At 41.2% G+C, this 27,605-nt stretch overlaps 2 protein-coding genes across 7 annotated transcripts; one reads left to right on the forward strand and one right to left on the reverse strand.

Annotated features, from left to right (window-relative positions):
* Window positions 1–4,726: 4,726 nt before the first annotated feature.
* SLC5A7 (solute carrier family 5 member 7) lies at window positions 4,727–27,085 on the forward strand. 6 transcript variants are annotated; one of them, XM_086323735.1, is made up of 9 exons: window positions 4,727–5,171; window positions 6,410–6,637; window positions 10,858–10,971; window positions 11,713–11,868; window positions 16,909–17,057; window positions 17,873–18,016; window positions 20,750–20,903; window positions 22,776–22,993; window positions 25,314–27,085. In XM_086323735.1, exons 2-9 carry the CDS (start codon window positions 6,460–6,462, stop codon window positions 25,941–25,943), a joined length of 1,743 nt encoding a protein of 580 aa, XP_086179861.1. In that variant the 5' UTR covers window positions 4,727–5,171; window positions 6,410–6,459; the 3' UTR covers window positions 25,944–27,085. The 6 variants fall into 6 exon arrangements, with proteins under 6 accessions (XP_086179861.1, XP_086179865.1, XP_086179862.1 ...); XM_086323736.1 differs by having other exon boundaries at window positions 4,817–5,171; window positions 6,472–6,637; XM_086323739.1 differs by lacking the exon at window positions 22,776–22,993 and having other exon boundaries at window positions 4,752–5,171.
* LOC147363221 (large ribosomal subunit protein eL39-like) lies at window positions 24,122–24,421 on the reverse strand. The gene has a single exon (XM_086323741.1). The coding sequence runs from the start codon at window positions 24,393–24,395 to the stop codon at window positions 24,240–24,242; it is 156 nt and encodes a 51-aa protein (XP_086179867.1). The 5' UTR covers window positions 24,396–24,421; the 3' UTR covers window positions 24,122–24,239.
* Window positions 27,086–27,605: the final 520 nt, after the last annotated feature.

Below are 27,605 nucleotides of genomic sequence, written 5' to 3' on the forward strand. Positions count from 1 at the left end.
TTGCAAATGATCTGATCTCAAACCATGAAAAGTCATGGAGAAACCTTAAATTCACATGACTGAAAGAATAAAGTCCTTCTGAAAAGTTTGCACACATTTTGATTCCAACAACTGTGTGTCTCCCCTTATCTGGGACAGGGCCAGGAGGTAAAGTCAAGACCCCCAGTGGATGCCTGCAACCATGGTAAGTACAGAAGCTTAAGTGCACTATGTTCTATCCTATAAATACATGCATATGATAAAGTTTAATTTATAAATTATGCACTATAGGAGCTTAACAATACAATAATAAAATAGAATAATAAAATTATGTGAATGTAGTTTCTCTCTTCCTCTTAATACCTTATTGTGCAAATTTACTGCCTTTTCCATCTTAACCAAGCACTTATCATACACTGTGGGCTTCCCCTGTAGCTCAGTAGGTAAAGAATCTGCCTGCAGTGCAGAAGACCAGGGTTCAATCCCTGGGTTGGAAAGATCCCCTAGAGAAGGAAATGGCAACCCACTCCAGTATCGTTGCCTGGAAAATCTCATGGACAGAGAAGCCTGGTGGCCTGCAGTCCTTGGGGTCTCAAAGAATCAAGCATGACTGAGTGACTAACACTTACTTATCATACACTGTGACAGTAACTTTTGCAGTTCAAGATGCAACTGTAAAACCAGCACAAATTTCTTTTTCTTTCTTTATAATCACATAGATAGAAAATTAATTCTTACCATAGTTCTTAGTAACCCCAGCATATAATTTTTTTTCTTTCCCCATGAAGTCAAGAACTTTCACCTTCTCATTAAAGGAAGTACTTTATGTCTTCCCTCTAGGATATTCAAATTATCAGCATCACTACTTTTATGCTTTGGGGCTGTTATTAAGTAAAATAAGGGTGACTTGAAGACAAGCCCTGCGATACCTTGACAGAGGATCTAAGAATCCAGATGCCTACTAAGTGGCTAATGTGCAGATCTGCTGGACAAAGGGATGATTCATGTCCAGAGTGGAATGGAGCAAGAATTCATCACACTGATCAGAACAGCACCCAATTTGAAACTTATAAATTATTTCTGGCATTTTTTCTTTTAATATTTTCAGATGAGGGTTACCATAGGAAATGAAACTGTTGATAAGGGAAGTTCTGGAAAAGGTGAAAGTATGGAGACAGTAAAAAAAATCAGTATTGCCACAGCTTAGTAGAGAAGAAGAGATGAATCAGTGGGATACAGAGGAGTTTTCAGGCAGTGAAACACAATAATAGTGGACACATGTCTTCATACATGGGATCAAACCCACAGCCTGTACAACAAGAGTGAGCCCTAAGGTAAACTATAGGCTCTGGATGATGACATGTCAGGGTAGATTCATCCTTTGTAACAAACCTACCCTTTGGTGGGAATGTTGATGATGGTGGAGATTATGCATGTGTGGCCTTCATAGAAATGGCAAGGATATCAAAGCAGTCAATCCTAAAGGAAATCAACCCTGAATATTCATTGGAAGGACTGATGCTGAAGCTCCCAGACTTTGGCCACCTGATGCAAAGAGTTGACCCATTGGAAAAGACTCTGATGCTGGGAAAGATTGAAGGTAGGAGGAAAAGGGGATGACAGAGGATGAGACGGTTAGGTGGCATCATTGATGCAGTGGACATGAGTTTGAGCTAGCTCCGGGAGACAGTGAAGGACAGGGAAGCCTGGTGTGCTACAGTCCACGGGATCACAAAAGTCGGACACGATTGAGCAACTAAACAACAACAATGTATATGGAGGTCAGGGAGGATTTCAGATACTCTCTTCTCCTTTGCTTTGAAACTTAAGAAAAAAGGAAAAAAAAAAGAAAGTCTATTTAAAAAAGATTTCAACTCTTACCCAAGATTTCTCAAACCAGAATTCTTATTGTGGAGCCCTAAGGCCTGAAATTCTTAAAGCACTGTGATTCTGATCATCATCCTGGTTTGGAAATGACAGGACAATGATGCCATTGAAGATGAAAGTAATCAACTAAAAATTGTGAAAGGCTCAAGCAGAAATTGTAATGAGGAAACTAGGGCAAGATAAAGGGCAATGGTTTAAGGAAAATGGATCCCCAAAAATCTCACTGTGCATTTTCATCCATATCTGAGTCATGTTCAGAATGTGTATGCCAAGTGACCTTTCTCATAGTTATTAAGAGAAAAGATGGTACCAGTGCTATTGCTCCAAGGACCACACTTTACGTAGCAAGGCTTCAGACTGTAAGCCTGTTGTTGTTGTTGTTGTTGTTCAGTCATTCAGTCATGTCCAACTCTTTGCAGCCCCATGGACTGTAGCCTGCCAGGCCCCTCTGTCCATAGGATTTTCCAGGCAAGAATTTTGGAGTGGGTTGCCATTTCCTCATCCAGGGGATCTTCCGACCCAGAAGTCTAACCATGTCTCCTGCACTGCAGGCAGGTTCTCTACCACTGAGCCACCTGGAAAGCTCAAGCCCATTGAGTACGGGTCTTCTCTCTCAAATCACTTGTCTATATACCTACCACCAATCACAATTCTTGATGCACAGTGGGTGTTCACATAGTGAGTTTGTTGAATGATTGCTCTCCCTTCTCCAGGAAGAAAACCCTCTTCTGTTTAAGGCCTTTTGTTTCTGTTTTTCCTAAAATCCACATTCACCGATATGATACATTCTTCCCAGTATTTATAAGTACGTACAGGAGGACAGCTTTTGCTAGTTTTTTTGCTTTCCTTTCACTAATAATAAACTGCACAAGAGCAGGAGCTATATCATTGTCTGCACATTTCTCTGTACTCAGGACCATGTTCCGAACATAGAAGACACTCTGGAAAAGTCTGTTAAGTGAATGATTTGGAAAGGCAATCACTGCTTTTTTATCCAACAAAGCTATAATCAATCTTCCCTTGACACGAATTTCTCTAACCGTGTGTGTGATCATGCATTCCCAGGTGGGCAGAGAGCGAGAGGCACGTTGATGACAACAGAGGAGCGAGTGTCAGAGGGAACACATCCTGGAGCAGAAATTCGCAGCAGCGTCATCCTGGGATCAGACACTGGAGCTCCAAGGACCCGGCAGATGAGCAAATGTCTCCCCAGAAGTGGACTCAACACGTCAGCGGTTGTTATTTTCAGCTGGCATTCTTCGTCATGAAGGACAGACAGCTCCTCTGCCAGGCCAGAATCTGTCTGGCCATCTTCAAGGTCATTGTACCTCCCAGATCTGGCTCCAATTCTGGAGTCTGGCAAGTCCCGCATCTTAAAGTGGATTAGGTGGGCCCCGAGGAGAGCTCTCACCCTGGCTGCATTCCGACACTTGTCCCTTAAGCCCTGGTGATGTTTCTTTGAGGACAGCCTCTTTTTCATCCCTCCTTGGATCTGAGACTGACCTTAGCCGTGGACACCAATTCACACACAGCCACTATCCATACCTGTCCTGCTATACTGCTACAGTCACATGCTTTCCGCCATCATCACCTGAAGTACATTCTGGTATGGAAGACGTTAACCTGTGGCCAAAGCCCAGAAACAGAAATTGAGTTATAACTGTCAAAAACAAAATGAATGAATGAATGAATCTCCACTAAGAGCATTTCAGTAATTATATGAAATCTCATCTCTGTCTTCCCTCCATGAGTTTCTTAAAATTGCTTAAATTTATAACCCTTACCTGTTTAAAAATGGAGTCATATTGACAGGCTATGCGATCATTTTCCAGGAAAGCTGTGAGTTAATCATACAAATCAGACAAGATAACTACTCACAGGTCCTTCTCTATCTGAAGAGTTTGACCTCCCCAGGCTTTATCTCAAACAAGGTGGTTGGATGCTATCATTGTTTATAGAGAACAAAGAAAAGCAGTAGTGATGGGAATGTGAAAGTTCATTTCCAAATCCAGTGTACAAAAACGGGGGATGTGCTGAAATTTTGCATCAAGAGAGGTGGACAGTCGTTAACAAACATGATTACTTATTCCATTAATTATTAGATTTTCATATTTCACTGCTTAATTCAGTGGCATGGATGGTGGAATACGGAGCTGAGTGAGAGAGTAGCCAGAGAGGCTGTCTTTCTCTCTGTGTGTCTCCCCTCTCCCTCCTCTCTCCCCTACACTCACACAGTTATAGAAATACACACAGTTAACTATATCTATCTCCATAGATTGAGATCTATCGAAAGATAGATCTATCTAGAGATCTATCTCCATAGATGCAGAAATATAGCTAGATGTAAATACAGCTATAGACATGCGACTATACCCATGGATATATAATCTAGGTATCAGATATAATGTCTAGGTGTAGATAGATATTTAAAACTTTATAGCAGCAGCAGCAGCAAAATTTTACAGCACTGGAAAATGTACATTGGTGGGCAAGCAACCTGTTCAGCTCAACCTTGGCTGGCTGACATGACACCCCCATTGTTTCAGACCACTCCAAAGTGTAGAAAGGGTATGGATTTAAAATTGATTCTCGAAACCTTTGTGAGATGTCTTCTTCAAAGAACCAGAGAAGCAAGGATCAGCCTCCACCGGGGCCCGGGGAGGGGTCCTCACGCACCAGCGAGTGGCGCCTCAAGAAACCAAAGTCTGGGGGAGGTGAGACTCCCTAGACCCCTCCCCTCTGCCGGACCTCCAGAGACTCCACCTGAAAACAATTTCTTGAGACCCTCCCCATCTCCCCATTCCCAGCTTCCAACCAGAGTCGTGGAAAGTAGGAATTGGCAATGACTCCGGGGAATCGAGCCCCACTTCCTGGAGGAGGGAGCGGGAGTGGCCGCGCCTCGCCCGCGTCGTCAGGCCGGGACCCCGCGGCGGCTCTGGCCCCGCGCCCAGAGCGCAGCCCGGCCCGCGGCTCCGGCGCGTCCCCTGCGCCCCACGCCCGCCGGCTCGCGGGGCACTTTGCTCTGACGTTCGCCTCCCCGGCTCTGACGACCGGCCGCCCTTATAAAGGGGACTGTGGCCAATACTGGATCGATCGCCTCTTGGCCGCGCCGAGCGCCCCGAGCCGCGCCCACACCTGTCAACTTCGCGCGCGCAACGATTCTGGAGACTCCGGGTGCGGAGCTTCGGGAGCGGACCCTCCTGGCCTGCCGCCCTGCGCCCCGACCACACGCCAGTGTCCGGTGCAGTCTCGGCCGAGAGGAGCCTGGACCCGCGGAGCGCTTCCCTGCGCGGCGGCCACTCCAGGTAGGAGCGCGTCGGGGCCACCCCTCCGACGCGGCTCTGTGCCTCCCTCCCGCGGGGACGCCCAGCGGGCCGGGTCTCGCAGCCTGAGTCCTTGGGTGCGAGCGGCTGTGAAGTCGGGGTGCAGTGGGGGCGCCGGGGACGCCGCGGGCTCAGGAGGGACCCTGGGGCGCAGAAGGATCCGCCCGGAGCAGGATAGGGGGAGACCTGCGGGTGGGGAGGGGAACACGGGGTGCTAAGGCTGCAAAGGCAAAGCTCACCCCTCACTCGCCACTCGCGCTCCTTTTGACTTCTCTGAGCCCAAGGGACGGAGGCTGGTTCTTTAGCCCAAGATCTGTCGCCCATCTGCATGCACGGAGGTCTGGCTTGCCCAAAAACTTGTCCGTGCCAATTGAGGAGAATGGATAGCCACAGGCACGAGAGGAAGATACGAGAGAACAAGAATTCTAGAAATTAAAGGCATTAGAACTTGACGCGTCTCTTCTAAGGGTCTTGTTTTTAGTGCTTGTGACGCTCCGCTTTGTTTCAAGCATTTCTGTATTATTAAGTCGTTTCCCTGTGTGTGCCACTGAGGGAGCAGGGGAGAGAGGGAAGACACTGGGTGGGAAGGGTTGAAGGAGGGAGACCCTCTAAATAGCACAAGCCTTTAGTGGCTGCCATAACTTAATCCTCCTGCACTTGTTGAAAATTGGAGGTCCATGTTGTTTTGAAGTTGATCTTCCTAAATTTTTTCCCCAGATATTTGCATGGCAGGTTACTTTTGGAACCACTCCCTGAAGATGTTTGAAAGGAGGGATGGGATGATGATTGAATGAATGAATGATTATGCATGGGTTCTCAGAGTGATCCTTTATGATGCATCTACACTACTGAACAATTCTGGATTGAACAGTATAGTGGTTCCAAAGTAAATACAGACTTGCTGATTGTGAGTGACTTCTTGCCCAAGTTACCGGGTTAAAACACGACAAGGTTAATTTTATACTGCAAGAATTTAATACAAAATGAGCACATTCCTTAAACAGCAAAACCCCCATTTTCTCTGTTTCTTGCAAACCCAAGACAAGGTTCAGTTGTTGAACAGAAAGAGAGTGATGGAATGAAGGCTTGTTGGTAGCCACAGGTAAACTTCGGATTTCAATGCACTTCTTCTTTAAGTGGCCACCGCTCAGGAGCCAGCTGGTGTACCCGGGCTGCCTGTATTTGCTTGGCTGGCTTGTAAGGCATCTGTGTTTTCGCAGAAGTCTTAATGAAGTAGCTGCCGCGGCAGAGCCCAGAGCCCTCAGTGACAATGGATTTCCAGGTGGAAGGGCTGGTAGCCATCGTGGTGTTCTACCTTCTCATCTTGCTGGTCGGCATCTGGGCCGCCTGGAGGACCAAGAACAGTGGCAGTGCGGAGGAGCGTAGCGAGGCCATCATCGTGGGCGGCCGCGACATCGGGCTGCTGGTGGGTGGATTCACCATGACAGGTGGGTCCCCTCACACCCACCTTTGTGCCATCCCTGCCATAGCTCTTCAGGGGAACAAAGCAAACCTCATTCTTTGTCCTTGAGTAAGTCTCTGTGTTCACTACTTATATATTTTTCAAATATTTTCAACCCAGTAGCACTGGACCAAATGATGTTATTATCAGTTACTGGACAGAATATCAGTGAGAGAAATCTGGGCTCTGGGCTGCTGGGTGGGTGGAAGCAGTGAAAACAAAGAGGCGGGGGAATGTGCAGAAGTGCCTGAGTCTCACAAGTTGTGTTTCTGTTCATCGATGTGATGTAGGCAGCACCTCCTTTTACTCCTTACTACAGGCATCAAGTTGTGACCGAGCTGTCTTAATGGATGCTAACTAGTTGATGAACACTAACCAGTGATGGTTTTAAAACTAAATAAGTCACTTTGGAGGCAGCCCAATTCCAAATTGATTGATGTCCTGTCTTGAAACCTTATTCTCCCATGTAGTGAAGTAATTTTACTCACAGGAAGACGATCACGTGTTATGAATCCACGGGTCTGAGGAAAAGGTTTCAGGAATACTGATACAAAAGGGAAACACCAGGGTGTGTCTTAGTAAGAATCCTTCAGCCACCAACTGCAGCTATCACCCATTCAAACCCCTCCATGCCAGAAGCCCCCAGAGTCTGTCCTCCTTTGCCCAAAGGTGGTTCTGATTAAGTGGTGGCTTGTTTTTCTTTTCTATTCTTCTCGGTTGTTAATATCTTCAAATAATACTGAAAAACAACAATTTAAAATTATATCCATACTACCACTTGATACATATTCACTAACATCACACATTTCATTTTAGAGTTATATTAGGTTTTTAAATATTATCAATATAATCCATACCAACAGAATTACTATGAGTGCCCAGTGGAGAAATATCCCACTGGAAACCATATCAGAATGATAACCAAATTTCAGTCCTGAAGTGCTAGTTAAAAATCATTAACCCTGTATTTCAAAAAGTTTTCCAAACCAATCTGGGCAGACTGCATCCCTGTTTGGCCATTTGAAACCTACAGTGTCATAGAATAATTTATTGATGATCGATTCTGCCTCTCAGATAGTCACATTTTGTTTGTTTTACTCTTCGCCAACCATACATGGTTTTGTTCGATCTTCATGACAGCACTCGGAAGGGCTCTGGGCTACTCAGGACCCAGACTCGTGTGGTTAGTAAGGACCAGAGCCAGGTCTGGCGGCCACACAGTGAACCACACCCAACCTCTCCCCACTTCTCCATAAAGGTACCCAGGGTGAAAAGAGCTCTCTTTTACCCTCTGTTTCTCATTTTTTGTACATAAACACACATACAGAAAAAAAAATGTATTTTACAAAATATTTTCTATGATGCATAATAAACAAAACCAGAAAAAATACAAAAACATGAAGAATAAGAATCACCCACTTACCTATCACCTGCAGATGTTTACTGAAACGTTGGTGCAGATTTTCTTGTTTTTTTTTTCTTATTATCCAGCTGTTGATGAACAATACAGGCACCTTTGTATCTTCATCTTCAGTTTTCATTAGAGCACACACAAAGACCCACATGGAATACTGGTATCTGAAGTGAATTAAAGCATTGTAATTATATCTCCCTCAGATTTCTCTTTTGACAAAGAAAATAAGAAGAAAAGCAAAATAAAATGACAGTTGTTTATTTCCCTCAAATGGTTGAAAAGAATAAATAAACTGTTGCATACGAAAGTATTTTATTAATTGTAAATTATAATAACTTTCTAATACTCTAGTTAAATAATACATTAATTATGTTCATAAAGATAATATCTCAGAATTTGTTCTTTTATCATTTAGAGTGATTTTAATCTAATAGGCTATTAAACTATATTGAAAAAATTTGAATTATGATATTTCTTATAACGTGTCCTGCTCGAACTTAGCTTTTAAAGATTTTTTCTCAGAACCAAACAGAGCCTTGATCAATATCATAGTTCAATTAAAATCTGAACCATATTATCTAAACTTGTCAGATTCATTGATTGTGTTATTTGATAAGGAATAAAAATTGAAAGTAAAAATGCATATGATTTAAAAGAATCCTTGTTCTCAAGAATCTGACGTGAAAATATACGAACATGCAAATGACCATATTGATAACAATAGAGGGACTTTAATTACAAAAAGTACCCAAGTCTGCCTGTCTATATTATAATACTTTAATACAGTAGTTTGTAATTATGATATTTTAACTCAAGCACCAGTTTTCTTTCTGGAAATGGAGAGGAGACCTACACAATGAAAACTGATCACTAATAAATGTTGTGCTACTAAGACCCAATAAGATCACTAATAAGACCAACAGGCATTTACTTAACGTGGCAAAACATTTCCTGTGTGGTGTTCGGAGTCACAGATGACTGACAGGAAGGTGAGGTCTCAGGGGCTGTGCTGTGAGAAGTCATTGCTCTAGGTCCTGGTTACTTGCCATTTGTGGGAGGTTGGGAAGGAAAGTCTTTAAAATTTCACCAGGTTTAGGATAAGAAAAGCACATCATAGCATTTGTTATTGATCACCACCATGGAAAAGCTGCTGTGAAGATGGGGTAGCTGCTAAATATCATTTGTCCACTTGAGGATTTTGTGTATAAACTCTCCATTTGTGTATGTAAAGTTCCTTTGCAGGCAGGTCTTTTCATATTGACCTTTTAAAAATTGGATCAACCACTGAAGGCTCTCTCTCCTTTGCTTTGGGTTTGGATTAAATGCCAGATAAATTTTGGCAAGAAACACTTGTCTTTGGCAGTTTCATAAACAAGTTATTTGTTTTATGAACATTCTAACTGTGAAATTTCAGAGAATTTTTCAGAGTCAAATTTTATTCCCCATTGCAGCCCAGAATTCAGTCTCATATTTGGTAAGCTTCATGCCAGCCTCTATTCCTCATAATTTTACAGCAATTATACCTAGGGATTATTGTAAATAGTTTGACAATACTTTTCAAAGGGTATAAACTGCCAAGATTAGAGTGTTCCATTAACTTTAGCATTTCAGCAAAAATCAACTACTACAGTTCTTCTCAGAGAAAATGATAGAGTTTATAGATCATTTTGGACCCAAAGTTGTTTAATCAAAACATGCTTTCTTTGATTCTATGGCCTCCCTTCTTCAGCTGTTATGCTACAATAATGTTATTAAATAATATCTGAAGAAGACATAGTTCTTATTATTCTTTATGAAATATCAAATGTCTGCCTGAAAGACCCAGATTAGAACAAAGACTTGCAAATGAGCATGCATGCAGTCAACATTTTAATTCTCCTGAAGGCTGACCCAAACCCTAAGTGTAGGTCAGGTGTAGGTCAGACCTACACCTAAGTGTAGGTCTCTATCCAGAGACAGAGAAGGAAAAAGCAATTTAAGCTCAATTACATCACCTGGCACCCTCCTCCCTCCACTTCCTTAACAGTGTAAGGTAGTAAGTACAACTACATTATCATTTAAGATAGATTTGCCAAAACCCTATGCACCCAGCATGTTTATGAAGTGACTCTATTAATGGAAAGCACCCACACCCACAACCACACATGCAAACATGCACACACACACACACACACACACTTCACTCCTTGAAGACAATAGTCATTATCAATGAGGAAAGATCAATACAATTAAAATAAAAGGCCCTTGAAATCAAGACACTTGACTCCATGTTATGGAAGCAAGGGGAAGAGTTGTAGCATTATTAAGAATGGAAGCAGTCGTGAAATATATCACATATGATCTCAGACTTTGTGATATTATAAAATCATTTCAAAATGTTCATGACTTGGGGGATTTAGAAAATATCCAGGGCAACACTGTTCAGTGGAAATATGATGTAAGCCACAAATGTAATCTTCAATTTTCTACATATCACTTTTTAAAAAGCACAAAAAAATAGGTGAATTAATGTAAATAACAGAATTACTTAACTCAGTATGTTGAGAATGTTTTAATTTTGTTGTGTAACCAGTACAAAAAAGATTAAGAAGTCTTAACACTTATTTTTCTATGATGAGTCTTAGAAATCCAAAGTGCAGTTTTCACTCTTCGATCACTTCCACCCAGACCAGCCATGTGTCTGGTGGCAGTCCCACAGGCCTCTCGGGGCTCAGGGGCACCCTGTGGGGCCAAGCGGGTCTCAGGGACAACAGGCATGATACATCTCCCCTTCGCTCCTCATCCTGTTTCAGCCACCTGGGTTGGAGGAGGCTACATCAACGGGACAGCGGAGGCCGTGTATGTTCCAGATTACGGCTTGGCGTGGGCTCAGGCACCCATTGGATATTCTCTTAGTCTGATTTTAGGTAAGAAAAGCTTTATACCCGAGTGACTCAGTCAGTAAAGCATAAAGATTAGGAGTATAAATAGCAACCGAAAGAATAAGTCAAACAGCATAAATATTGTGGGAAATGCCACCGGAAATCCCACCGAAGTCACTGTTATCAGGAAGTGGTAACATGAATGTGTAGCTGACTGGATCTCTTGATTATGGAATATGTGGAAAAAATTCCCTTGATCGTTTTGCAATCAGCACAGTGAATTTCTTAGTGTAATGATGTTTTTTATTTCCAAAATAGTGTGGACATATCATTAAAAATGAATCAATTTGAATGGTACCTGAATATCTTGTTGTAAATCAAACTAATAAAAGATCAAGAATATTATTTAACACAGTTCCTATTTTTGTTTTATTATTTTGCTCTTAGAATACTTTTGTTGGATCTTGTGCTTAATCAAATAATACAGGTGCATAGACATTTAAGGGAGTGCTGAGCTGGTCCACGTTTTTCAGCCCAAATGATTTGGCCATGCTATGTACAGCCTTGGATGCCTACAACGGTCATTGTGTTAAGGAATTTCCACTTTATTGCTAAATATTTCTTGGTCCTGTACTCACAGGATTTTGCAGACTGATTCCTCAACACATAGAAGTATTCTAAAAAATTCATTTCCTTTGAGAAATTATACACAGTAAAAGGTTAGCAAAGACTTTTATATTGCAGATTTTCAATTTTCTCTTTAACGCTTGTTTGAATTTCCTTTAGGTGGTCTGTTCTTCGCAAAACCCATGCGTTCCAAGGGCTACGTGACCATGCTAGACCCCTTCCAGCAAATCTATGGGAAGCGCATGGGTGGGCTGCTGTTCATCCCTGCGCTGATGGGAGAGATGTTCTGGGCAGCAGCCATCTTCTCAGCCTTAGGTGAGAACCAACGAAACATCCTTCTGCATGCAGGGAGCTTCCCAGGTGGTGCTGGTGGTAGAGAACCGACTTGCCAATGCAGGAGACATGGGTTCGATCCCTGGGTCAGGAAGATGCCTTGGAGGAGGAAATGGCAACCCACTCTAGCATTCTTGCCTGGAAAATCCCATGCACAGAGGAGTCTGGCGGGCTATGGTCCATAGGGTTGCAAAGAGTTAAACACAATTGAAGTGACTTAGCATGCCCATGCACTCTGGTTGAACAAGTATTAGATACACAGCTTTACTATCTTCAGCCACAGGCCCCAGTGTCGCTTACCTAGATTAACACCACCACCCTGCTGCTTACAAGGCTACCCTTCTCCCATGATCTTCACACAGTATATTAGATTGAATCCGACCACACCCCTTTACTGATTAAAACCAGACCTTTAAACTGGGCTGGAAAAGCTTCTTTTGGACTCTTCCTTCTCCCTTCCTCCAGAACTTTGCAAGCCCAGTGACCCCTTCTTAGGATGCACAGCCCCCGCTTTCCTTTCAAACCAGCCAGGAAGAGCCTTCAAATCTTCTACAGATGTCACCTCCTCCAGGCAGTCATCCTGAACTTTCCAGATGCCTTTCCTCTGGGATTCTGTAAGAACCAGAAATTTTGTTTTCAGTGGATTTACTACTTTGTATTTATATGGCTATTTATCTATTTCTCAGTTTCCAAATGGTCACAAAAGGAATTATGAATTTCTTGAAGGCAGGGCCTGCATCTTATTAACACTTATTGTCCCATTACACATGAATGAATGAATGAATCACCCATAGCTACACTTTCTCCAAAGGAGAAAAGGAAAACAACAGTCTTTCCTTTCTCAATGAATCCCATTTCATCCAGAGTGTTGGAGTGTAGACGTATTCAGGGATTTGAAAAATGAACTTAGACTCTTTGGGGTCTAACTTACTTCCAAGATCCATCCATGCTAAGGACAACCTGTCCTTGAGTTCTCAGCCCACTCATAAAACCTAGGAAGTGAGAGAGTTCAGTGGGATTGTGGGCAAGCTTCAGGCTCAGCACCCTCCCTTTTCATCCAGAATAAGTCTAAGCCATCCCACTGAATGTTGAGCTCCTTCCTGAAGACTCGTAGGGTTAGGCCTTCCTTGTCCTCCCTTTATGAGCTGTGTCTTTGTGTGACATCCAGGACACTGTCATCTCCATCTCCTCTTAAAAAGGGAAGCAATGGGCTTACATCTACAGTCAGGCTTTAAGTGGCCCAAAGAAAAGTCAGATGACATGAAGCTCCTGTGTTATGCATTAGACTACAGGCTACTCTTCTGCTTTCAGGGTTGTCATCAGATTTGGTCTCTGTAACATCAGATAATACTTTACACCACTCTTCACTCCTTTCTCTCTAGACTCCTGTATAATTGTATCTTATTTTGTTGGTCTCCAACTGTCAGATGAAGGAATGATTTAATGTAGAAAAGAAGTGAATTTAATAGGTAAATAATTTTCACTGTAATATTCAGTGAAAATATTGCACTTTCCTGGCACTGAGTGGTCATGCTCTACAACCATCCCTGCCGTATCCTCATGAAGTTTTACATAAACACACAGCTCCCTTCCCACCTTGCTCTCAGTAGCAATGGTAGTTTATTTGTCATTGGTTTCAAAGCCAGAAAATTTTGGTTTTAAGAACAAACTGCCTGCTGAGATATCAAAAAAGGAGTGGGCTGAATATCTAACAGAATACAAAATGTTCACTCTCGCTGAGTAAGGATCAATTCATATAACAGAGCCCTAAAGGGAGAATAGAATGAAAACCTATTATTTCTAAAGTACTTTGGAAATATAAATCATAATAGCTAAACTCTGAACTTTGCTGCAATTAGTTATTTTAGCAATTACGTGTCTACATCTGTGTGTATGTCAACATACATGTAAAATATGTTAATGTCTCTCTCTTTACATACACATGTATCAAAGAACATTTATGAAAACATGACTGCTATTCTTGAAATATATGCTCTAGTAAAAAAAAAAGTATATTTCAATTTAACAACAGCTCTGTTTTCTTCAAAAATAATAGTTGGATATACTTCAAAATTAGTGTTTATTAGAAATAGCTCGGGACAAGATATTTTACCACCTTACTATGAATGTGCATAGCTCACCTGTAAAACTTAGGAGTATCTCAAACTGTCTTCTCGATATATATAAACATCCTTACAGCTTCTTAAAGAAATGTGTATTTACATAACAGATCAAATTCAGAGAATTTTTATAACTTTATTTTCAGTATATTTATTTTTCTGGCTGCATGAGTAAATTAATATTTCACAGCAGCTCTGGAAGTCTAGGTTTGGTTTTACTCACTACAAATGATGGAATGACTTAGAAAATATTTTAGAGAAAACAATTCATTCCAAGCTTAATAGTGAAATGAAAGTCGGTGGCTTCTTTAAAGCCACTGAGTTACTGCCAAATGACAGCTTTTACTAGAATGGCAACCCACTCCAGTGTTCTTGCCTGCAGAATCCCATGGACAGAGGAGCCTGGTGGGCTACAGTCTATGGGGTCTCAAAGAGTTGGATATGACTGAAGTGACTTGAAAGTGAAAACTGAAAGTGAAGTCTCTCAGTCGTGTCCGACTCTTTGCAACCCCATGGACTGTAGCCCACTAGGCTCCTCCATCCATGGAATTTTCCAGGTAAGAATACTGGAGTGGGTTGCCATATCCTTCTCCAGGGGATCTTCCTAACCCAGGGATCGAACCCAGGTCTCCTGCATTGCAGGCAGACGCTTTTACCATCTGAGCCACCACACACTAAACCCTACATCTTTAGACTCCTCATCCAGTGACCTTTCTTCTGTAACATGCAGCCTCCCTACCTTTGGAGGTGTAGGATTAATAGAAATTGCACTAAAGGGTGGAAAATTAAACAGTATTCAAAAGAAGTAGAGTAATAATTGAACTTTTCATAATTCATGGGATGTAACTTTAAAATATTGTTATTACAGTAGAGAGCTAGACCAAAGGTGAATGGCAAAGAATTGCAACTAAAGTTTCAACATGAAGTGAATAGTCTCAGGAGAAAAAAAAATAACTTGTTAAATATCCATACAACAATAAGTCAGTTGTCCAAAGTCACTTGTAAATAACCAACCTCTTTCCTTTGTCTTCTGCTCCCAGTTATTTACTAAGATTTTCCTTTTCTCAATTGGTTTTTACTAAAGAAAGTAATTTAATTTTGATACTAAACCATGGGCTTCCCTTGTGGCTCAGCTGGTAAAGAATCCGCCTGCAATGCAGGAGACCTGAGTTCGATTCCTGGGTTGGGAAGATCCCATAGAGAAGGGAAAGGTTACCCACCACAGTATTCTGGTGTAGAGAATTCCATGGACTGTATAGTCCATGGGGTTGCAAAGAGTCAGACATGACTGAGTGACTTACACTTTCACTAAACCAAAGCACTAAGCAGAAAATTCTTTTGAAAAATATTTTGCATTGTTATCTCAGATAACAGTATCTGAGATATCTCATACTGCTCTTTAGATAATGGATTTTCGTCTCAGATGGGCTGCATATGCTATTAGCATGCAATTGAGAAGTGAGAATAGAATGTAAGATTGCAGTTAATGACTCAGATCACACGTGTTGCATGTACATTAATGTGAGAGGAATATCATTGCTACATTTAATAATACAAGATATAAACTATACCACTCTTGAGAACAACAGGAAAGGGTGTGTAGAACAACAAATGAATGCTGAACTGGCAGCCCAAAACTCCACAATGGTCCAGCTATCCATACCATGATATTAATATTCTATTAGAAATGTAGACATCAGCAAACACAATAAACAAAATCATAAAGTTAGAAAAGCATAGACTGACTTCTAAAGTGGCTTTACAATTTTGATGAATTTATAGTGATAAAAATCACTATAAAACATAATGCTTGCTGATATTGAGTTGCATGAGCTGTTGGTATATTTTGGATATTAATCCATTGTCAGTTGGTTTGTTTTCAAATATTTTCTCCCATTCTGGGGTTGTCTTGTCTTGTTTGTGGTTTTCTTTGCTGTGCAAAGACTTTTAAGGTCAATAGATCCCATTTATTTATTTTTGTTCTTATTCTCATTACTTTAGGAGGTGAGTCAAAAGGATCTTGCTGCAATTTATGCCAGAGAGTGTTCTGCTTATATTTTCCTCTAGGAGTTTATAGTGTCCAGCCTGGGTAGCCAATAAGAACTTACTACAGAGCACAGGGAACTCTACTCCATGCTCTGTGGTGACCTAAATGGGAAGGAAATCCAAAAAGAGGGGCTGTTTGTGTACACATAGCTGATTCACTTTGCTGCAGAGCAGAAACTAACACAACATTGTAAAGCAACTATACTCCAATAAAAAAATTTTTTAAGGGAATATAAAAACCCTTAAAAATGATGCTAAATCTATGACTCTTCAGTACATTTGTATCCTAGGAACAAGATTGGAATGCTGCAGGAAAAGGAAATAAAATAAAAGTAATCTTTCATAAAATTGAAAAAGTTGGAAAGTGCAATTTTATTACCAGTTTTATTATTTTTTCCTGTGAATTTATTTCAAACCCTGATACCTTAGACCGTGTGTCATCTAATAAAAGCCGACAGAGGTCAGAGTTAATGCAAAAGAGCAAATCAATGCTAATTGTAAAATGAGAAGCTGGGTGGTTATGCTCATCATAAAGGCTTGTTTTTCTCATGGATGTGAGTAAATACACTGCATGTGTTCAACGAAGTCAGAGTTTTAGGCAGTTGGTGAAATGATTGCAAGACCTTATAGTAGTGTTCAGTTCAGTTTATGTCATGGAATTCTGTAATCAAGTCATGAGTTTCAGGTTTCCTCATAAATAAGTGAGCAAAGCACTAATTTCAGAAAGAACATTTTAGACTGTATGTGTATATGTGTATACAAACACAGATGTGCACAGGCACACTCAGGTTAGGAGTGAGAAGGAAGAGCTGGACTGTGGAACTTCAGCTGGGCTGTTCCCATCCCATCTCTGCAGGAGCCACCATCAGCGTGATCATCAGGGCCAGTGTGCACATGTCTGTCATCGTCTCTGCGCTCATCGCCACCCTGTACACCCTGGTGGGCGGGCTGTACTCTGTGGCCTACACGGATGTCGTTCAGCTCTTTTGCATTTTCGTGGGCCTGGTGAGTAGGGCCATTCACAGACTTCCTTCTTCCTTTCATCCTCCCTCCCGCCTTCCTTCATTTCTCCTTTTGTAAGAGATGACATGGTATTTCATACTAACTCGGCAAAAACTAATAGAAGTCCTATTTCCCCATCATGACTAACACACATTAAGTCATACAGTATTGGAAATTTTGCTTTTCTGTATCGATTACTTGGATGAAAAACTCTAATCACATTGTGAGATTTTGACAGAAAAGTGCCCTCAGTTAGCTCTTAGAAAGCTCTGGGGGCTCCTTTCCTTCACGCCTACATTTGATGGAAACATGTGTGATCTTCCTTCAAAGACTTCTGTCAGAGTTAAAATTTAAACCGTGACCCTGATCTGTGTTTGTCTCTTAACCTTTCTCTACATTAGTTTTGGTTATGCCATGAGACTGCTCCTAGAGATTATTTTCATTCAAATCTTCCCAGTCACTTTAAGAAATGGATATCTTCTAATTCTAAGAAAATACATGTTTTATATATATATATGCTAACAAATATTCATGTTTTGTATAAACATATGTAAAGTTCTCAAATTCAGTGTTTTCTTCCCGAAGGTTTTGCAGTCAATGTGATATGGCATAATTAGCTCAGAAGCTGACAACGTGTTACTCTAACTTTTCTAAATCAGTGTTCCATGGTGTCCATAGAGAACATGCTTCTAGGTCCTCCCCTGAACAAGAGGAATGACCAAGCTGTGCCATCTATGAGAAGGAAAAAAAAAACTAATACATGAAATCTTGCATGTCCCAGATAGCCACACTAATGCTTTCACGAACTCTGGTTGCAGTGGATCAGCGTGCCGTTCGCACTGTCCAATTCTGCAGTTGCTGACATTGGCTTCACTGCCCTGCACACCAAGTACCAGAAGCCCTGGCTGGGGACCATCGAGCCATTTGAAATCTACACGTGGCTTGACAGCTTTTTGTTGTTGGTAAGTGACACACATGTCCATCCTCATCTCAGTGCTCATCACCACCCCTGGACACCCTGGTGAGTGGGCTCCCACTCCTTGCTCCACCTTCCCATCAGAGCTTCTGTTCATCAGCGGAGGCCAGATTGTACCTGACTTACAAACCTTGATGACCTATGTGTCCAGAGACATAGGTATGTAAATTATGTATATCAGCTCATACAGTCATTGAAACTATTGATGAAATATTTTTCAACATGGAAGATGTTAATGATAGATTGATTTACAGGTTGCAAAACAAAGGGAAAAGTTTTGGAAGCATATAGAGTGAGGCATGGGATTATGAATTTTAGAATTTCTCCTTGTTTTATTTTATTTTGTTTATTTTTGCTTTTGAGCTTGTTCAGTTTATTTCAGTCACTCAGTCGTATCCGACTCTTTGTGATCCCATGAACTGCAGCACATCAGGCCTCCCTATCCATCACCAACTCCCGGAGTTTACCCAAACTCATGTCCATTGAGTTGGTGATGCCATCTAACCATCTCATCCTCTGTCATCCCCTTCTCCTCCTGCCTTCAATCTTTCCCAACATCAGGGTCTTTTCAAATGAGTCAGCTCTTCACATCAGGTGGCCAAAATATTGGAGTTTCAGCTTCAACATCAGTCCTTCCAATGAACACCCAGTACTGATTTCCTTTAGGATGGACTGGTTGGATCTCCTTGCAGTCCAAGGGACTTTCAAGAGTCTTTTCCAACACCAACACACTTCAAAAGCATCAATTCTTCTGTGCTCAGCTTTCTTTATAGCTCAACTCTCATATCCATACATGACTACTAGAAAAACCATAGCCTTAACTAGACAGACCTTTGTTGACAAAATAATGTCTCTGCTTTTTCATATGCTGTCTAGGTTGGTCATAACTTTCCTTCCAAGGAGTAAGAGTCTTTTAATTTCATGGCTGCAATCACCATCTGCAGTGATTTTGGAGCCCCCAAAAATAGAGTCAGCCACTGCTTCCACTGTTTCCCCATCTATTTGCCATGAAGTGATGGGACCAGATGCCATGATCTTCGTTTTCTGAATGTTGAGCTTTAAGCCAACTTTTTGAGCTTGTATGGCTTTTATAAGACGGAAATTTTTCTGGAGCCAATATGTGAGATACTGATAAACAAGCAGATATCCCAGGATTTGGAGCCAATGAGAGAAACAGTCAAAGAAGCAACTTCAGTACATTGTGATCTGGGAAGTTCCCTCATCAATTCACTCACTCACATGATAAATATTTACTGAACACTGACTCTATGTCAGTTAGAGAATTGTCCAGTCTCCTCTCTAGCCACCCCCACACACCCTGACCTCTGCTTATACCAAATACATGGTGGTCTTATGGCTGCCTCTTGGTTTCTTTCTTTTTCATGTTGGATTATTTCCTAAGGACTTTCCTCCTTCCATCTCCACCCACTGACACCCCTTGATGTCCAAAGAAAGTGAAGTCGCTCAGTCGTGCCCGACTCTTTGCGACCCCATGGATAGTAGCCTGCACCAAGCTCCTTCACCCATGGGATTTTCAAGGCAAGAGTACTGGAGTGGGTTGCCATTTCCTTCTCCATGGAATCTTCCCAATGCAGGGATCAAACCCAGGTCTCTCACATTGTAGACAGACACTTTACCGTCTGGGCCACCAGGGAAGTGCTTTGATGTTCATTATTGTTCCCATGGTGCCTCTTTAGAGCATCAACAAATTATATTCCAGTTCAATGTCTCCAATTTTTTTATAATATATTCTCAATAAGAATGTTAAGCACAACCCCAATGTAGGCATAGATTGCTTATATGTACTGTACTACACATTGTGTAGATCACTTAATAAAACAACAATCTCACAGTTAGGTACAAGGTAGAAATGAGTATAAAGAGAAATTCTATATTAAGAGAATTTTCTAAGAGAATCTTCTCTATATTAGAAAATACCTCAATGCTCTAGTTCTCCCAGCGGACAGTGATCTCAAGAGTAGAAACCACTTTTCACTCATCTTTGGGCTTCAAAACCATTCCATTGCCTGGCACATGACTGGGATCAAGAAATATTCATTGGGTTGTTTTGACTCAAATTACACTTCATGGTTTCAGAATATTAATGTTTTTGAGACAATTTTGTGGTGGTTGTAACTTCCAGATAAGAACAAATTGAAGGTTTCTGGATAGTTTTAACACAGCTTAAAGTGGGTAAGTTAAGGAAAAGAAAATCTTGTGCTATATAGTTATAAAAGAAAAGAACTTGAAGAAATCTGCACAGTTGAAACTGTGACAATGACAGCAGTGAAGATGAGTGGTATGTAGAACCATTTTCTATACTTCAGAGTCTTGCTTGTCACTATTCTGAATGTGATTATTAAAAAAAAAATCTCATTTTAAAAATACCCAGTAAACATATATACACTCCCATGTGTAAAATAGACAGCTAGTGGGGAGCTGCTATACAGCACAGGGAGTCCAGCCTTGCGCTCTGTGATGACCTAGAGGGGTGGGATGTCAAGGAGAGGAAGGCTTAGGAGGGAGGGGATATATGTATGCATATAGCTAATTCATGTTTTTGTAGAGCAGAAACCAACCTAACATGGAAAAGCAATTATCCCCCAATTTAAAAAAATTTTAATAAATAAAAATAAAACAGGAAATTAAAAAAAAATAAAAACAACTAATAGATGCTATTTGCCTCCATTCATCCTGGGTCCCCATGGCTCCCATGCAGATGCTGGGTGGAATCCCGTGGCAAGCCTACTTCCAGAGGGTCCTGTCTTCATCCTCCGCCACCTACGCTCAGGTGCTGTCTTTCCTGGCAGCTTTCGGGTGCCTGGTAATGGCTCTGCCAGCCGTGCTCATTGGAGCCATTGGCGCATCGACAGGTAAACCTCTGGCAGCTTCACTGATTGACTCACTCAGGCTTCACCCAAGTTACCAGCGAGCACCCAGCTGCCCTCTCTCCCCCACTTTCCCCATTACCCCCATTGTGTATCTGCCTTTGTTATATAAGACGTCAACAGATCGTCTTATAGTTCAGACATTGTGTGACTGCTCACCTCACCAATAAGACATTTGTGAGCAGCCCCCAGCCCCACTGTTGGGATATTCATCAGCTGTGTATCTGGGATCTTGTCAGCCATGGTTCTCAACCAACATGCACACCGTCATCATCCAGGGAGGTGGAGGGACTAAAAAATACTCGTTTCTATCCTACTCCACAGGGATTTTCTGTTAGTGCCCTAAGACAGAGTCAGAGATCGGTGTTTTTAAAAGTTCCCTTGGTAAGTCAAACCTGAAAACCAGTCAGTAAGTGGGAAGCTTCTATGCAGCACAAGGAGCTCAGCTCTGTGCTCTGTGATGACCTAGAAGCGTGGGATGCAGGGGCGAGGGGATGTAGTTTGAGAGGGAGTCTCAAGAGAGGGTGGGGATATATATATATGTATGTAGGGTTGATTCATGCTGTTGTGCAGCATAAACTAACACAACATTGTCAAGCAGTTATACTCCAATTTTTTTAATGGGGGAAAAAAAGTAGAAGTTGACCTGCCATCACCATAACCACCCAAGGATCACTTTGAACTTGAGGCTTCAGTTTACAGTTTCAATAGTTTGTTAATTAAAGGTTTCCTTTCTTGGAGAAATCAATCAATAAGTTTGTAAGTAAAGATAAACTAAAACACTAAGAGAATATCTTACTCAAAATTGGTAAAAAGAGTTTTATGACTTGCTTACCTCCCATTTAGCCTCTATCCTGAACATTTTTTAAGTTTCGTCCTTAATTTGATTGCACTTACTAATTACTCCTGACCCTTGGGTATTATTTCTAGTCCCATAATATTCCAGTTAATGCTATAAAACTGGCCACATAAAAGCATGGCTTTGAACAACTGTAATAGAAAATGAGGAAAGGAAAAATGGTAGGATCCAAGGAAAACCACCCCTATATGGTCCTATAATCATGACATTAACATTCAACAAATATAAAAGGAGCTATACTAAACAACTGTTAAAGCTTCTGCTGTATTCCTCTTACATACTAGTATAACTAAACAGTAAAGATTTATATCCAAAGATAAGCTTATATTTCAAGTCCTTCTACCACAGAGTCCAAAAACTGCCTGAAAATTTCAACCCCGTACTTGCACTTTTTATTCAATAAAAAGGGACTGTCTTTGATCCATTCATGTTTATTTCTAATAAGTGAAATTCAGTGCAAGAAGGAATTTACTTGAGAGAAAAATAACGCCAAGGAAGCTCCTACCACAAGGCTTTATCCAGGAAGAGAGTGGGTGAGAAGAGGCCCACTGTTGCCTTTATCCACTTATGAGTATAACTGAGCAATGAAACACTAAGTGTTCTCTCACATCTCCATGTGGTTGGGGGAACCCTCTAGGCTTCAGCTTGAGAACACTTAATTTCAATGAGTCTGCACCAGATAACACCATTGTAACACTGCAGAAGAGAAATTTGTATTAAAAAATCTCACACCACCATATCCTGTGCAGGTCCTGTGGATAAGACTAAGTGTAACCAAAACCCATTAGACACCAGAATATAGGAGACAATGTCACTGGACCAATACATGGACTTGCCACCTAATTAAACTAACATACCCCACTGGACTAATTAGATATCCCACCAATTAGACTAGGTCACATGTTCTGAATTTATTTCGAAAGCTACCTAGTGAATAGAAGGACTCCAGATGGATGGATAGATGGCTCTTTGGCTGTGTTTGTTGTTTCTGTCAACAGCCTGGAACCAGACTGCATACGGGCCTCTTGCTCCCAGGGAGAAACAGGAGGCAGACATGATCTTGCCGATTGTCCTCAAGTATCTCTGCCCCGTGTACATTTCTTATTTTGGTCTTGGAGCCGTTTCTGCTGCTGTCATGTCCTCAGCAGATTCTTCCATCTTGTCAGCAAGTTCGATGTTTGCTCGCAACATCTACCAGCTTTCATTCAGACAAAATGTAAGAATAGTTATATTTTCTTTAACATTACATTGTTGTTATTGTTCTCATCCTTGCACTTACTGTGTAGGTGTTATTCTATATTATTAATAGTCTTTGTGAAAATCTGACCCTACTTTGATTCAGCACACAAGGTTAAATGATGATGCATTTTATTTACGTTGTATGTGAAGGTCCTTCATATATGTTGTATATGAAGGCTTCCCTGGTGGCTCAGACAGTAAAGAATCTGCCTGCAATGCAGAAGACTGGACTCTATCCCTGGGTCGAGCAGATCCTCTGAAGAAGGAAATGGCCACCCACTTCAGCATTCTTGCCTGAACAAGTCCATGGACAAAGGAGCCTGGTGACTATAGTCCATAGGGTGGCAAAGAGTTGAACATAACTGAGTGACTAATACATACATGAAGGTTTTTAATGCATGCTATTATTCACTCTAATACTGAAGGACATGCATCAGTATAATTATTTCCCAAGAGGTGCATATTGCAATAATTTAAATGTCTTCTCTTTCTAATGAAGCAGTAACAAAACCTAAAATATCTTAGAAAAACTTCCAGTTTAAATACAGTAAGAAACTCAGGAAACCCTGGTGTAGGCAGAACATAGTGAGTCATTATTTCATAGATACCAGTGTCATGCTTGTTTTGCTCTTCACTTGAACCCCAAGTCCTCCTTTGTCAGGAAATAGCCTCTCAATTTGATTTTCCTCATTGAATCTGAGGGCATAGAGCAGCACACTCATGGTCACCAAGGGGCCCGTAGCCCTCTACACCTTCTTCCCTCACTCAGGCTTGGCTTTCTGTAAGTTTTCTAGGTCATAGTTCACACAGTGGTCTCACTTCTTGTTTTGTGTGTGAAAATCTTTGTTATTATCAACATAATGGTCTTTCTAAATTGAAGGCAAGAAAAATAAATTTTACAAAATACACAAACAATAATTTATTGATTATGTATGGTTTTTTAATTGCAGATGAATAAGGTTGTGCTTAACAGTGAAATGAGATACATAAGGAATTAATCCTCCAGAGTACCCCTTTGTGTTGCTATTAGCAATGCTTTGCTTTATTTATTTATTTTTTTAACAGTTCCATCGTTTCATATTTATTACTGAGTCTCAGACTGATAGTGAGGAAATAACATCAGGAGCCAAGCATTACAGTAGTGATGTTCTCACTGTGGTTTGGCTGCTTAAAAAAGTGGTCTTAACATGTGTGCCACACATGTTATAAACCCAGCTTGCTTCTTATAGACCCAGCTTGGTTCTTCTCCAATGTCTTCTCTTGGAGCTGTAGCTGATTTTATTGCCAGTTTTCATTTGAATCCATTGAGGAACGGGACGATTCTGCTTTTGTTTCTTGGCCAGGAATCGCTTGATCCTGAAAGTCCTGTGAGAAGACATGCTGAGGAGAGAACTCAACCGCACATAGGATGGCGGAGAAGAGCTAAGAGCAATGCTTTGCTTTAGATTCTAATCTGCATTCAATTCCTAATTTTTCAATTTTCAAATTTCCTTTCTCAGCCTTCACTTAAATACACAATGTATAATACTTTTTTGAAAGTGAAACTGAAAATCCTCAGTCATGTCCGACTCTTTGCGACCCCATGGACTATCCAATCCATGAAATTCTCCAGACCAGAATACTGGAGTGGGTAGCCTTTCCCTTCTCCAGGAGATTTTCCCAACCCAGGGATGGAACCCAGGTCTCCCGCATTGCAGACAGATTCTTTACCAGCTGAGCCACAAGGGAAGCCCAAGAATACTGGAGTGGGTAGCCTATCCCTTCTCCAGCGGATCTTTCCGACCCAGGAATGGAACCGGTGTCTCCCCTGCATTGCAGGCACATCCTATACCAACTGAGCTATCAGGGAAGCCCATAATACTTTTTTAGTTTCATGATTTTTTAAAAGCTTATAAACTATTCTTTGAAAACAATATTTATAGGATGTTTTACAAGTATTGCCACATAGCATCTAAGTGGTCCCATTTGTTTTGTAAGGCCGTTAGTAGAGGAAGCCAGACAGGCCATGCCCCCTCACTCCCGCATTGCAGCATCTTGCATCTCTTTCTGACATTCAGCGAGCAGCGCAAAGGTGCGCTCTGGTTCCTCCATACCGGTCACTGAAACTCCTCCCCAGGTCCACCATGGAGGCCACCTAGATTGCTCTGTTCCTTGCTGCTGGTTTTACCTGTAGGCTGTGCCATTTGAACCAGAGTTGTTCTTTAGGGCAGCTTTAAAGCACAGGAAGGCATCTCATTCTCCTCCTGGAGAAGCCCGCACTTTCTGAGAAAAACTGACTCGATGGCAATTTCTTACAGGCTTCTGACAAGGAGATCGTCTGGGTCATGCGCATCACGGTATTCGTGTTTGGAGCTTCTGCGATGACCATGGCCTTGCTAACGAAGACGGTGTATGGGCTCTGGTACCTCAGCTCTGACCTGGTCTACATCATCATCTTCCCGCAGTTGCTCTGCGTGCTCTTCATCAAGGGTACCAACACGTATGGAGCCGCGGCAGGTTACGTCTCGGGCCTTTTCCTGCGAGTCACTGGCGGGGAGCCCTACCTGAACCTGCAGCCTTTGATCTTTTACCCTGGCTATTACATTGATAAAGGTGGCATATATAACCAGAGATTCCCATTTAAAACCCTCGCCATGATGACATCATTTTTATCCAACATTTGCATCTCCTATATAGCCAAATACCTGTTTGAAAGTGGAACCTTACCACCAAAATTGGATGTATTCGATGCTGTTGTCGCAAGGCACAGTGAAGAAAACATGGACAAGACGATTCTGGTTAGAAATGAAAACATTAAACTAGATGAACTCGCACCTGTGAAGCCACGGCAGAGCATAACTCTCAGCTCGACCTTCACCCATCAGGAGGCCCTCCTGGAAATGGATTCAAGTCCAGAGGGCTCTGGGACTGAGGATAATTTACAGTAACCACATCTGCATAAAACTCTGCTTTCTCAGATGAGACACTAGAGCAGACTAGTCCTGGAAGTGTGGTTTGCAGCATATACAGTATATTAAAAAAAAAAAAAATAACAATGAGCAGGACAAAAATCCATAGAGTAGTTAGCTTGCACAGATCCAAGACAAGTCAAAAGGAAGCACCCTTGAAGCAGCACCTCTCTCTCCTTCATGGACACGTCTCATCTTCATTTAATTTTGACTCTTGGCAGTTTTGTTAAGTATCTGAACATGACTAAAATCCCACTCAAAAAACAGAAAGCCAAATAGAGTATTCACCTTAATTATGGAAAAAGGAAGTTTAGATATGAGAAAGCCAAGGAGTTTGAGTAGCCTTGATCCTGACCTTGTTGGAGAATGCCCTGAGAGTGTGATTTAACTATCACACTGAAGTTATAAGAATAATTCCTGTCACTCCACTGGATGATACAATGAATTTGTCAGCTGATTTCTCTGGTGTGATGAGTAATTTCTTCTTTCCTGTTAACTATAACATTTGCTGAATATGCAGTTTGTTTCTCTTTTACTGGTGATGTGTGTTATCCTGAGAGCAGGCAAAGCAAACAAAAAATATTGTGTAGCAGCATGTCTTGACATGCAAGGTAATAGTAAGGTAGAGTGCATCTTGGTAGAGTATTCCTGGCTCCTTTGGGTGTATCTAAAACTACCATACAACTACCATATGCATTGGGGAAAGTACGTACAGTGAGAAAGGCGTGATCATTAGGCAATCTGGCAGTGATAAATCAAGAAGGCCATTAAGTAGAAAGTGCCAGGAACAGCAGTGAATTTTACCTTCATCTGAGGTTTGGAACATTTTGCTTCATGACAAAAATGTCATCTCTTGACCGTCTGTTTGTACTAGAAGTGAAATTGAGCCACTTATAAGGTGAGATAGCTACAGGGCCTATCAAAGTGAGAGACAAACCACACTACTGAAAGTAGTAAAACTAGAAAAGTAAAACCATTCAATTTTGAGTGTTTGTTAATGAGGCTGGTTTGTTAATGAGTGTCAGGAGAGCTACTCTGCAGCACGTTTTTGCAGAAGCCAGTCTTAGGTACTAGACAAATCACTACTACAAGTGGTATACAGTGGATTTTAAAATGCAGAAGAAAGGAGAAAGTAAAAATACATCCTAAGGGAAAGAAGCCATCAATTTTAACATTTGGTATCTACATAACTTTCATGAGGTTGGTCATTGAATACTGTTTTACTTCTTTTCTGGAGTTAAAAAAAAATGTGTATATTTATACATTATGGTTTGTATCCATTTTAGAATTTTAAATGTTTTTCCACCAGTCACACAATAGAAATAACTGGAGCTACTTCTACAAAAACAGAATGAACTAATCAGCTGAAAAGTTATCTGAACATTTGATCCAATAAAGGAAAACAGTCTGAGTCATTCAAACTAACACAATTATTCCAAAAAAAAAAAAAATTCTTTTTTTGGCAATTCATAGACAAAGTGAAGTGAATTCAGTGTCAACTTTAAGTCCACAAGTTGTGTTTAGGAAGCTAGAATTCCTTGTTTATTGTAATTGTCTAAAGGCAACAAATAATAATTTCCTTTGTTATTAAGTGAAGTGAAAGTTGTTCAGTCATGTCCAACTCTGTGATCCCATGAACTA

The sequence above is a fragment of the Bos grunniens genome, chromosome 11 (assembly GCF_055505025.1).
Source record: "Bos grunniens cultivar Pamir isolate PY7600 chromosome 11, Bosgru_T2T1.0, whole genome shotgun sequence".
NCBI classification, from domain to species: Eukaryota; Metazoa; Chordata; class Mammalia; order Artiodactyla; family Bovidae; genus Bos; species Bos grunniens.